Raw genomic sequence first — 12580 nt, 5'->3', positions numbered from 1 at the left:
GCCGAGTTTATTTTAGCATTTTCAGAACTTACCTCAGCAACTTCGTCCATGTTTACAATCGACACCGGATATGACACCCCCCTAATTTCTGAAAGGCTTGTAAGCGTAGGTTCCTAAATGCGAGAGGCCGCTACCTCGTAATAGAGAGAAAGAGCGGAGAGAGAGCTAGTTGGCGGTCCAGGATAAATTGTCTATGAGTAAGCACAGTGCACACATTCTGAAACAATACAGTGGTCCAGGGGAACCCCCCCTTTAAAGACCTAAACAAATCTGAGAAAATCAGGTCTTGAAAAGGAGGGAGTCTTAAAATGGAGGTAAACTGACAGAGGTTGTGAACAGAAAGTCTGAAAAAGCAAGGTCTTAAAAGGGAGGAAGTCTTCTTCTTCTTCTGTGTTCGTGGGCTGAAACTCCCACGTACACTCGTGTTTTTTTTTGCACGAGTGGAATTTTACGTGTATGACCGTTTTTTACCCCGACATTTAGGCAGCCATACGCCGTTTTCGGAGGAAGCATGCTGGGTATGTTCGTGTTTCTATAACCCACCGAACTCTGACATGGATTACAGGATCTTTTTCGTGCGCACTTGGTCTTGTGCTTGCGTGTACACACGGGGGGTGTTCGGACACCGAGGAGAGTCTGCACACAAAGTTGACTCTGAGAAATAAATTTCTCGCCGAACGTGGGGACGAACTCACGCTGACAGCGGCCAACTGGATACAAATCCAGCGCGCTACCGACTGAGCTACATCCCCGCCCCGAGGAAGTCTTAAATTGGGGGGTCTTTAAAAATGGGTTCCACTGTAAGCATAGTGTACACATTCTGAAACAATACAGTGGTATAGTCCTGCCGAGGGGCTAGCGAAGGACGATTTTAAATAATTATCTAAAAATAAATTCAAGCAACTTTTATATAGTGCTAAAGAAGAAAAGTTGTCCAAGACGATAAGTTCTATCTAGTGTTAAAAGGGTTAAGTGCTATCCCTAATCGTTTTTGCTTCATCCTAGTAAATTTTGAGTGAAACGACCAAAAATGGATGAATTTCAACCCCGAACGAGCCTCAGTAACGCACCCCACTGACCTCTCTACAGCCAATCACTGACCAGATTGCTAACAGAGATGAAACCGTGTGGCCAACTGCAGTCCCTCTCTGCTGCCAGCTGTATGGAGGAAACGAGGAACTGGAGAAGACAGTATCATTTGTCTCGCTGTAAGGTCTACCAGTATAGACGTGTGATCGACAAGAAAGAATCTGAAGAAGAAGCTAACACAGATGACAGTCTCATGCACATGCACACTGACACCACCACATTGAGACTGACCTCCAGGCTGGCCTGAAAGGCGCTGGTCATGACGTTGTCATGGGGACCGGCCTTGGTCAGCAGGGTGAGGTGAAGGTAGAACACGGCCAGGTACACGCCCACAGGTACACACACCAGCATCAGCACTCTGGCCAGCAGCTGTTTGACCAGGCACATCTGCAACACAGGTGACACAATCATCATGGTTCAATAGACGTTTTCCGGAAAAGCTCTGTCTGGATTAACAAGTAGAAAGGATCGAGTTGCGCCCTAATAACAAAAAAAATTGCACAAACAACCTTAACAGGAAACACATGGTCAAACGGGCAACACATTGTCGACCAGTTCTTTCTTTCTTTATTTGGTGTTTAACATCGTTTTCAACCGTTCAAGGTTATATCGCGACGGGGAAAGGGGGGAGATGGGATAGAGCCACTTGTTAATTGTTTCTTGTTCACAAAAGCACTAATAAAAAAATTGCTCCAAGGCTTGCAACGTAGTACAATGTATTACCTTACTGGGAGAATGCAAGTTTCCAGTACAAAGGACTTAACATTTCTTACATACTGCATGACTAAAATCTTTACAAACATTGACTATATTCTATACAAGAAACACTTAACAAGGGTAAAAGGAGAAACAGAATCCGTTAGTCGCCTCTTACGACATGCTGGGGAGCATCGGGTAAATTCTTCCCCCTAACCCGCGGGGGGGTTTGTCGAACAGTTAAAACAACGATCGCAGCAAATAACTGACTGCGATGTGTATGTTATGCAGTGTCCGCTTGATATGACCCAATTTCTTTAGAATGTATACACATCACAGTTAACGATTTTTTGTGGCATTGCCGGATCGCTTGCCCCAATGTCAGCCGACAACCAGTGTTTTGCCCGAAGTCCTGTGAGTTTGCTCGAGGTCGAGGTCACGGCAGCTTGGGAAACTGACACGCATGCTTATAGGTCGCTGCAACGCTTTCAAATCCTGACAGAGTTATTTCCCAATATCGTCTGATCATTGGGTGCTTGTCACACTGGGTTAGCACATAATTATACAGTGGAACCCCGCTTTGAAGACCCCCGCTTTCAGGCTTCCCCCTTTTTAAGACCCTTGTTTGTTCGTTCATGGGCTGAAACTCCCACGGCTTTTTACGTGTATGACCGTTTTTACCCCGCCATTTAGGCAGCCATACGCCGCTTTCGGAGGAAGCATGCTGGGTATTTTCGTGTTTCTATAACCCACCAAACTCTGACATGGATTACAGGATCTTTTTGTGCGCACTTGGTCTTGTGCTTGCGTGTACACACGGGGGGGTGTTCGGACACCGAGGAGAGTCTGCACACAAAGTTGACTCTGAGAAATAAATCTCTCGCCGAACGTGGGGACAAACTCACGCTGACAGCGGCCAACTGGATACAAATCCAGCGCGCTACCGACTGAGCTACATCCCCGCCCTTTAAGACCCTTATTTTTCAGATCGTCTGTTAATAACGTCTGTAAAGTTACCCCGATTTTAAGACTCCCTCCTGTTTAAGACCCGATTTTCTCTGATTTTGGGGAATCTTAAAAGGGGGTTCCACTGTATCTATAGTGCCACGATCGCTTGGCTGCCGACCAAAAAGTCCACACGTGTTTTGCTCTGTGCACCATGTGTGTAAAAGCCAACACATCTGGCTTAGTTTCAATCTGTAACCAAGCAAGCAAATTGTAGCCGCAGTGATCATGAGTTCTAAATAAACATACACATTTCTCAAAACAAAAGGGAATCATACTTAGTGGACACTGCACAAAATGAACATCGGAGCTCATCTTTTTGTGTGAAGCTCATGACTGCTTGATTCCACAAAATTTTCATTCCAGTTTTTCTGCCTCATTTTATCGGGTGCAACTCTCAAGCCTGTCGTTAATTGGGCGAAGTCGACTACGCGAATTATGCTTTGCGAAGCTGTCCACATGGAGCTTTAGCACTGAGTTTTGTGGTAAAAAGACTTCGCAAAGTTGACTGCGGACACAATCAAGGACCGCCTTCTTCTTCTGCGTTCGTGGGCTGAAACTCCCACGTACACTCGTGTTTTTTGCACGAGTGGAATTTTACGTGTATGACCGTTTTTTACTCAGCCATTTAGGCAGCCATACGCCATTTTCGGAGGAAAGGACCGCCTTTACACAGACCACAAAAACCTCGACAGAGTTACTTCTGAACATAAGAGTATTGAACATACATCTGTCAAGCGCAGGTCATCCAGTAAGGCCCAGAAGTCTTTGGCAGCCAGGCACACAATCAGCAAAGCTGTAAAAGCACCCGAGTACTTGATACTGAAACACAAACATTTTTTTTTTTTTTTACTGCAAGATTCAACATTTCTACGTCCCAAACAGATTAAGATTATTTTCATTTTGTACCTATTTTATCAGAACAGGTGACATGCACTACTCTTTAAAAGAAACCAGACAAGTGCGTTTTGGTGTGCTGTCGTCTATTTTGAGTGGTTACTTCCCTTTGTTTGTTAGATCTAGTATAATTATCAACATAAACAACTTAATCACAAGGATCTACCCCAAAATGCACCGGTCTAGTTTCTTTCGACGACTAGTACAGAACAATTCATCATCAGGAACTGCAATATATAGAGCCAGACTGACGGGCGAAGGGGCCCAGTGGATAAGACATCGGCCTCTTATCAGGAAGGTCAGGGGTTCGAATCCCGGCCGTGCCTGGTGGGTTAAGGGTGGAGATATTTCCAATCTCCCAGGTCAACTTATGTGTAGACCTGCTTGTACCTTATCCCCCTTCGTGTGTTCACGCAAACACAAGACCAAATGCGCACGGAAAAGATCCTGTAATCCATATCAGAGTTCGGTGGGTTATAAAAACACCGAAATACCCAGCATGCTTCCCCCCGAAAGCGGTGTATGGCTGCCTGAATGGGGGGGTCATATACGTCAAAACTCACTCGTGCAAAATCATGAGTGAACGTGGCAGTTTCATGAACGAAGAAGAAGAAGACAAGAAGAAGAATAGAGCCGGAAAACATCTATGGAATACGTACCTGAGAGAGCAGGTGAAGCTGACACCAGTCAGACACACCCAGAACCACCACCGCACAGAAAATGCCCTGCACGCAACAAAAGCAAACTGATTGATCATGTTGCTGCACTGGTTTCCCTTTCCTGCAAGCTGCAAATTTGGATGAATATCCACTCTGGTATCAGCTAAGAAACCTTTCGTTTCTACAGCGTAATTAATAGAACTTTCTCCTGCTAAACTATACAGTGACTTAGATCTTAGAAGGAAGGTCCTTTTGGCTAAAAATGTGTGCGTTTATCAAAAACTGCAATTTTTTTCTTGAATCATTTTAATCTGGTTTTTTTTTCTCGTTTTAGAACAGGGTCCCCACTGGTTTTTAGAAACAAAATTCCATGACTTTTCCATGACTTTCCATGAGCCTCAATAACATTTTCCATGACTAGATCCACAGGTCGCCATTTCCGAACACGCAAACTTTTTACGTCTTGTCACTGCCAGTTTTGACACTGGCTTGCTTTGCACTGAACTTGATTTAAGTCAGTTTCTACGCAGTGTCTCTTCGACAAGCAAGTCAAGCATTTGCTACGCAGTCAGATTATCGGTAATGTTTGCTGGTCCTGTCATTTCAAAGGTTAATTTTTTTTCTTTCTTATTTTTGTTAAATTCCATGACTTTCCATGACTTGAATTGGAATTCCATGACTTTCCAGGCTTGGAAAATTAAAAATCAAATTCCATGACTTTCCAGGTTTTCCATGACCTGTGGGAACCCTGTTAGAAAATGGTAGTCAAACTTTAATGTTTCCTTCACATTATGAATTACAGTGGTACTGGTGATGAAAGAATACATTTGGGAGCAGGCAAAAGTGTCCATACACTGCTGGTTGCCTGTGATGACAGGTATAGTTTGGTAATATATATATATAAAAAAAAATGGACAACAGGTGTCCTTTCTTGGGAGGTGTACTCTCATCGAAGGGGCCCATCATCCAAGGTACCACTGTATCAAAAGTTGACATCGTCATGAAAGGCAGGGCCATACCAGACTGGTGAGCTTTTTTCTCTGCCTGTACACGTGGTTTTTCCCCTGGTAAGTGAGCCTGTGTGTATCTTTGCCCTACCTGTACATGATCATGTAACTTTATCTTTGATCTACTTGTGTGTATCTTTGCCCTATCTGTGTGAATCAGTCTTACCTATGAGTGAGCCTGTGTATCTTTGCCCTACCTCTGTGTATTTCCCTCCTACATGTGTGTATCTTTGCCCTACCTCTGTTTATCTTTGCCCTACCTGTGTGCATCTTTGTCCTACCTGTACATGATCCTGTGTGTATAATCTTTGTCCTACCTGTACATGATCCTGTGTGTATCTTTGTCTTGTCTGTGTGTGAGCCTGTGTGTATTTTTGTCCTACCTGTACATGATCATATGTTTGCCCTACCTGTGTGTATCTTTGCTCCACCTGTGTGTATCTTTGCCCTACCTGTACATGATCCTGTGTGTATCTTTGTCTTGTCTGTGTGTGAGCCTGTGTGTATTTTTGTCCTACCTGTACATGATCATATGTTTGCCCTACCTGTGTGTATCTTTGCTCCACCTGTGTGTATCTTTGCCCTACATGTGCGTACCTTTACCCTACATGTGTATCTTCGCCCTACCTGTGTGTACCTTTGCCCTACCTATGCATATCTTTGTCCTAGCTGTGTGTATCTTTGCCCTACCTGTGTGTATCTTTGCCCTACCTGTGTGAATCTTTTCCCTACCTGTATATCTTTGCCCTACCTGTGTGTATTTTTGCCCTACCTGTGTGTACCTTTGCCCTACCTGTGTGTATCTTTTCCCTACCTGTGTGTATTTTTGCCCTACCTGTGCCTGAGGTTCCTGAACTTGAGATAGGACATGATAGCGAGACAGGAGAAGAAGATGAGCATGCCCTCCATCAGCATGAAGCGAGACTGCACCAGCAAGGCATTGTCTGCAAATAAATCACATAACATTGACATTGAGATAAATCCTGCAAAAAGACATTTGGAGAAAGAGACTTTTGCAGTGTACATTTCCTTTCAGAGTTATCCCCCTGCCACCCCACTATGGCCCCACAAAGTAACCTGTTCTGGACAACTCATAAGATATCCTCCTACATGTCTGAGCAAGTGAATTTAGCCAATTATAAATTCTGGTTGAATTTTAATTTGGAACCTTAATAATAATGATAATAATAATAATAATAATAATAAGAACATTTATATAGCGCTAAATCAAAAACTTTCGTTAAAAAGGCTTGCTCTAAGCGCTTGACATCTAAACTAAAACGTCATTCACACTCTTTACAATGATGTACAAGAACTTCATGTCACACTCTTTCATTCAGTATAGCACCATTCACACAGTTGTTATTCTGTACAAGACAATAAGTTAGTCTAACATTTAGAATGTTCATAAGATGAAAACAAGAGAAAACCAGACTGATTAAAACAACTGCTTAGTGCTAACAAAGCATGAATCTTAATGATAACGTAATACATGTTTAACTGTTAAGACCATAAAAAAACCTATATGCTAAAATAACTTCGAACTTTTAAGAACTTCTTATAAGATACACAGCACATCTAGATAAACACCAGAATGATAAAACAAAAGGCAACTCGTTAAAACTATTAAATGCATCAATGTCTAAAACACGAAAGACTCAAATATAAGATACACAATTGTGATTTTGTTGATTACATTTTGCGGGTATCCGCATTATGAACTTCTGTCATGTAACTCTTCTGAAAGAAATCTTCAATCTGAAAAGTGTGCCAGATAGCCAAGTCAAATGTTGTTTGAGAGCATAGAAAGTATGAATAAAATAAGATGGTAAGTCAAATGTCGTTTAAGGGCATAGAAAGTGTGAATAAAATAAGATGGGTATGTCGTTTTTAGTTCAAGTACAAAACATGCTTTTGTTTTGGTTACCAAAGAAATAAAAGTAAATGAGAAAAAAAGAAACACTGACCAAAGAGTACAAAGCTGGCGGCCAGCAGAGCAGCCCAGCGTGCCAGGCCTAGCTCCACAGCGATCTGATACACTAGCGGCACCACCAGGGCCCCCAGCACCGCTGGCACCAGACGCAGCGCCTCCACCGGCACCGTGGAAGGGAACTCTGCACCTATGCGGTCAAACTTCACCTCCCCCTCAAATCCTGCGTAGCTTCCTGAAATCAGAGGCATGCGTCAAAAATAAATAAGAGAGATTCCAAACTAAAGAACAAGCTCTGAAGGTTACACTGAATGCTACCTTTTAACAAATGTCAATAAAATGTTATCAATTTCAATGCCACAAATGTCAGTTTCTTGTCACATTGTTCCATGAAGATGTTGCTGGCATATTGAATTCATACGACCTGATGCAGATAATAATTTTTTGGAAATAAGAAACACAGTGGAATAGACACCATGCTTTTATGATCAGTCAATCTGTATTGTTTCTGCTCTCAGACTTGGACTTGAACTGAGCAGACAGATGTGCAATTCGTAAGCATTGAAATTAGAGACTGTATGTGTGTGTGTGTGTGTGTGTTAACAGTGTGTGTGTGTGTGTGTGTGTGTGTGTGTGTGTGTGTGTGTGTGTGTGTGTGTTAACAGTGTGTGTGTGTGTAAGTGTGTGTGTGTGTTTGTGTCTATCTGTCTGTCTGTGAGTGTGTGTGTGTGTGTGTGTGTGTGTTGTGCTGTATTGTGTGGTATACATACGTGCTTACATGTCTGTAATTTTATGTCCATGTGAACTCAACCTGAAACAATGCTGTGAAACAAGAAACAGCACAACAACAACAACAAATTAACATACTTCTTACCTGCTAATGCCAGAAGCATTTTACCCAAAGGCGGGTGAACATCGAAGAAGAAGATCCTCTTCATGTAGAGAGACACAAATTTGGCAAAGTGCAGCTCATCAAACCTGCAACATCAAATATTCATTCATATTTTACCACAGAAGTTGTAGATGAAAATAATTCATGATTTATTCAGATTTCCGTTCTACCTCTTTCTCTGTGCTAAATAATAGCACATTATCTTTTGCTTTCTTCATTATTTGTGTTTTTTCTTCTCAAGATTTAAGCACTTTTAAAGGCCATAGGAAGGGGGGGGGGGGGGTCATATATGGAAGCAAAATGTTGCACTTTTAAAGGCCATATGGGGAGGGGTGGAAATGAAATTGTGCAATTTTAAACGCCCTGTGATGGCCTCTCCTGACAACTAGAACACAGAATATTAAATCAAGGTACGTAAAGAGGACGTGGAAGTAGACTGGGAAAGACGGCTCCTTGATAAAGATTGTTTTCTTCAAGGATTTTTGTTTCTCTCAGGAAGACAGTTACCTTACTCAGAAAATCATGGATCCAAGCAGAGTTCAACAGCCATGTGCAACTAGTGAGGTGCTAGTGCACTAACTGACTAAGCTGTGAGACTTATTGTAACTGGACACAGCAAGAAGTAATGTTACTCGCATGACAGCTCTAAGCAAACCCAGGTGAGACTTCTTACACAAGAAGTAATCTTGCTCACACGACAAAAATACAAAGACAAATACAAAAACAAAAAGACTGCCAACGTTCCAAAATTCAGAATCAAAAAACAAGAAAGGTAAGTTGTTAGAAGTTTTGCTTTTGACAAAACAATATGTAGCAGTCACATATTGTTATTGACAAAACAATATGTGAGTGCAATGTATTGTTTTGTCGATAACAAACGTTCTAACTAACCTACCTTTCTTGGGTTTTTTCATTCCAAAAACAAACATACCTGCCACTGTTCCAAAATTCAGAATAAAAAACAACCAAGCTATGTTATGTGGACTTTTATTTGTGACAAAACAAAACGATACAGTCACAATAATGTTATTACTCACACGACGGCTCTAGGCAGACCCAGGTGCCAGGTACGTGAGAGGAGAGAGGCCACCGTCAGCAGCAGCTGCATGACGTCCACCTCCAACTGGATGCTGAAGGGTCTGGACGCTTCCCTCCTCCTCCCCTCCTCTCCCTCTCCCTCACCGCTGGACCTCATGGCCCTGTCTTCCTGAGGTTCAAACCCCATACCGGCAACTGATGCTCCATCGCCCTAAAGACACACAACAAATAGAAGTTTGCATAGCGAAACAATGAAAACTGAATCGAATCACCTTAATAGTTGCGCGGCTTGACGTACACATTACAAAAATAAGAATTGTAGATAATAGGAATATGACCTTAATTGAAGTTATATGGAGGAGAATAAACATTTACTACACACTGTACCTTGTACCTGTTTGAAACAGCTGAAGACACTTATTAAATCACCATTTTATCCTCATTACAATGTATAGCTGTGTGACACTGACAGTAATTAATTACTCACTGTGAAAGAATACTTTGTTTCTTGTTCTAACCCAAGAAGCTAACATATTGGGAAAAAAACCTTAAGTTCTTTTTTGATCTAATCAGTATGACTTAGGTAAGAAAATGCTAATGGCTCCTTGTATTATTGTTGTTAAGAATCGTTTTGATCAGAAAAATGAATTTGGCACAACTAATTATAATGTCTCCTTTTTGTCTTTCTGCTTTTGGTTAAAGTCTGCCAACACATAACACTCTGTGTGCTCAATGTGACACAAACACTGACACTGCATACAAGGGCCGGTTCTTCACTAAGCAAGTGGGCGGGGATGTAGCTCAGTCAGTAGCGCGCTGGATTTGTTTCCAGTTGGCCGCTGTCAGCGTGAGTTCGTCCCCATGTTCGGCGAGAGATTTATTTTTCAGAGTCAACTTTGTGTGCAGACTTTCCTCGGTGTCCGAACACCCCCGTGTGTACACGCAAGCACAAGACCAAGTGCGCACGAAAAAGATCCTGTAATCCATGTCAGAGTTCGGTGGGTTATAGAAACACAAAAATACCCAGCATGCTTCCTCCGAAAGCGGCGTATAGCTGCCTAAATGGCGGGGTAAAAACGGTCATACACGTAAAAGCCGTGGGAGTTTCAGCCCATGAACGAACAAACAAACAAACTAAGCAAGTTGACATTGTACAAGTGCAAAATGGGAGCTAGGTGTGTCCAGGAATTCAGCCTATACCCTCATGGCACTTTTAACTGCTGGCTCACACGGCTTCTTCTTTTTACATTTAGTCAAGTTTTGACTAAATGTTTTAACATAGAGGGGGAATCGAAACGAGGGTCGTGGTGTATGTGTGTATGTGTGTGTGTGCGTGCGTGTAGAGCGATTCAGACTAAACTACTGGGCCGATCTTTATGAAATTTGACATGAGAGTTCCTGGGTATGATATCCCCGGACGTTTTTTTCTTTTTTTCGATAAATACCTTTGATGACGTCATATCCGGCTTTTTGTAAAAGTTGAGGCGGCACTGTCACACCCTCATTTTTCAATCAAATTGATTGAAATTTTGGCCCAGCAATCTTCGACGAAGGCCGGACTTCGGTATTGCATTTCAGCTTGGTGGCTTAAAAATTAATTAATGACTTTGGTCATTAAAAATCTGAAAATTGTAAAAAAAAAAAAATTTTTTAAAACGATCCAAATTTACGTTTATCTTATTCTTCATCATTTTCTGATTCCAAAAACATATAAATATATTATATTCGGATTAAAAACAAGCTCTGAAAATTGAAAATATAAAAACTATTATTAAAATAAAATGTCCGAAATCGATTTAAAAACAATTTCATCTTATTCCTTGTGGGTTCCTGATTCCAAAAACATATAGATGTGATATGTTTGGATTAAAAACACGCTCAGAAAGTTGAAAAGAATAGAGATAAAGAAAAGCGTGCTATCCTTCTCAGCCCAACTACTACCCCGCTCTTCTTGTCAATTTCACTGCCTGTGCATCGAGCGGTGGACTAACGATGCTACGAGTATTGTAAAAATGCAGTGAGTTCAGTTTCATTCTGTTAGTTCGACAGCTTGACTAAATGTTGTAATTTCGCCTTACGCGACTTGTTTGCTAGCTGCCATACTTTTCTTTTCTTTCTTTATTTGGTGTTTAACGTCGTTTTTAACCAAGAAGGTTATTTCGCGACGGGGGAAGGGGGGAGATCGGATAGAGCCACTTGTCAATTGTTTCTTGTTCACAAAAGCACTAATCAAAAATTTGCTCCAGGGGCTTGCAACGTAGTACAATATATATTACCTTACTGGGAGAATGCAAGTTTCCAGTACAAAGGACGCAACATTTCTTACATACTGCTTGACTAAAATCTTTACAAAAATGGACTATATTCTATACAAGAAACACTTAACAAGGGTAAAAGGAGAAACAGAATCCGTTAGTCGCCTCTTACGACATGCTGGGGAGCATCGGGTAAATTCTTCCCCCTAACCCGCGGGGGGTACTGAACAGTTGATTTGACTCGTGTGACTGTGGGACATCAATATCATCCACCTCTGAATTTCTCTGATAGCTTGTTGTTGATTCTGAACACGTTTACCTTATACAGTGGGACCCCCCTTTTAAGACCTCCAAAAATCTGAGAAAATCAGGTCTTAAAAAGGAGGGAGTCTTAAATTGGGGGGGGGGGTCTTAAAAGGGGGGTTCCACTGTATTGTAACAATGGAAGATTGGTTATAGGGCCTGATCTGTTTAAAGCATTTGACAGCGAAGACAAATCACCACATTTTATCTTGCATGTACCTGAACGATCTGCAGTGGCAGTGAGTCTGACAGAATATCCTAACAATTTAGGAACGGCAGGTGCTTTGCTGAAATGACTCCAAGGAATGTAAGTGCTATAGTGTTTATTAATTCAACATCAAGCCGGTGAAGGCATGGATGCTTGCATCAAATAATCCATGACTTAACAATGATGCTTTGGAAAGTATTGGCTATATTCTCTTCCAAGCCAAAGTGAGCTAAGATAAAAAATAAAGTTGTAAGAATCCTGCTTCGAAGAAATTGTCACACACAAAAGTCTGTGAAGTCAAGCTAATAACTCAAAGACATGTCATCAGATTATTATATATTTTTCATCTATGCTTAATAATTTAAAGGCCTTAACAAATCTGAGAAAATCCGGTCTTAAAAACGGAACAAGGAATAAAATGGGGATACATTTCTTTCTTTTCTTTCTTTATGTGGTGTTTAACGTCGTTTTCAACCATTCAAGGTTATATCGCGATGGAGGGAAGGGGGGGGAGATGGGATAGAGCCACTTGTCAATTGTTTCTTGTTCACAAAAGCACCAAAAATTTGCTCCAGGGGCTTGCAACGTAGTACGATGTATT

At 41.6% G+C, this 12580-nt stretch overlaps 1 protein-coding gene across 1 annotated transcript in view; it reads right to left on the bottom strand.

Moving 5' to 3' along the window:
* LOC138948732 (protein O-mannosyl-transferase 1-like) overlaps positions 1 to 12580 on the bottom strand; it is a 38496-nt gene that overhangs the window by 13473 nt on the left and 12443 nt on the right. The window contains exons 3-9 of the mRNA XM_070320335.1: positions 9213 to 9424; positions 8158 to 8261; positions 7321 to 7518; positions 6189 to 6297; positions 4347 to 4412; positions 3519 to 3612; positions 1321 to 1476 (exon numbers count right to left, since the gene is read on the bottom strand). Coding sequence (XP_070176436.1) covers positions 1321 to 1476; positions 3519 to 3612; positions 4347 to 4412; positions 6189 to 6297; positions 7321 to 7518; positions 8158 to 8261; positions 9213 to 9424 — 939 coding nt within the window. The remainder of the gene's footprint in view (positions 1 to 1320; positions 1477 to 3518; positions 3613 to 4346; positions 4413 to 6188; positions 6298 to 7320; positions 7519 to 8157; positions 8262 to 9212; positions 9425 to 12580) is intronic.

This window comes from Littorina saxatilis, linkage group LG15 (assembly GCF_037325665.1).
Source record: "Littorina saxatilis isolate snail1 linkage group LG15, US_GU_Lsax_2.0, whole genome shotgun sequence".
In the NCBI taxonomy this organism is placed as follows: Eukaryota; Metazoa; Mollusca; class Gastropoda; order Littorinimorpha; family Littorinidae; genus Littorina; species Littorina saxatilis.
Note: the sequence above shows the minus strand (reverse complement) of the source record. Positions and strands in the feature narration are given on the sequence as shown.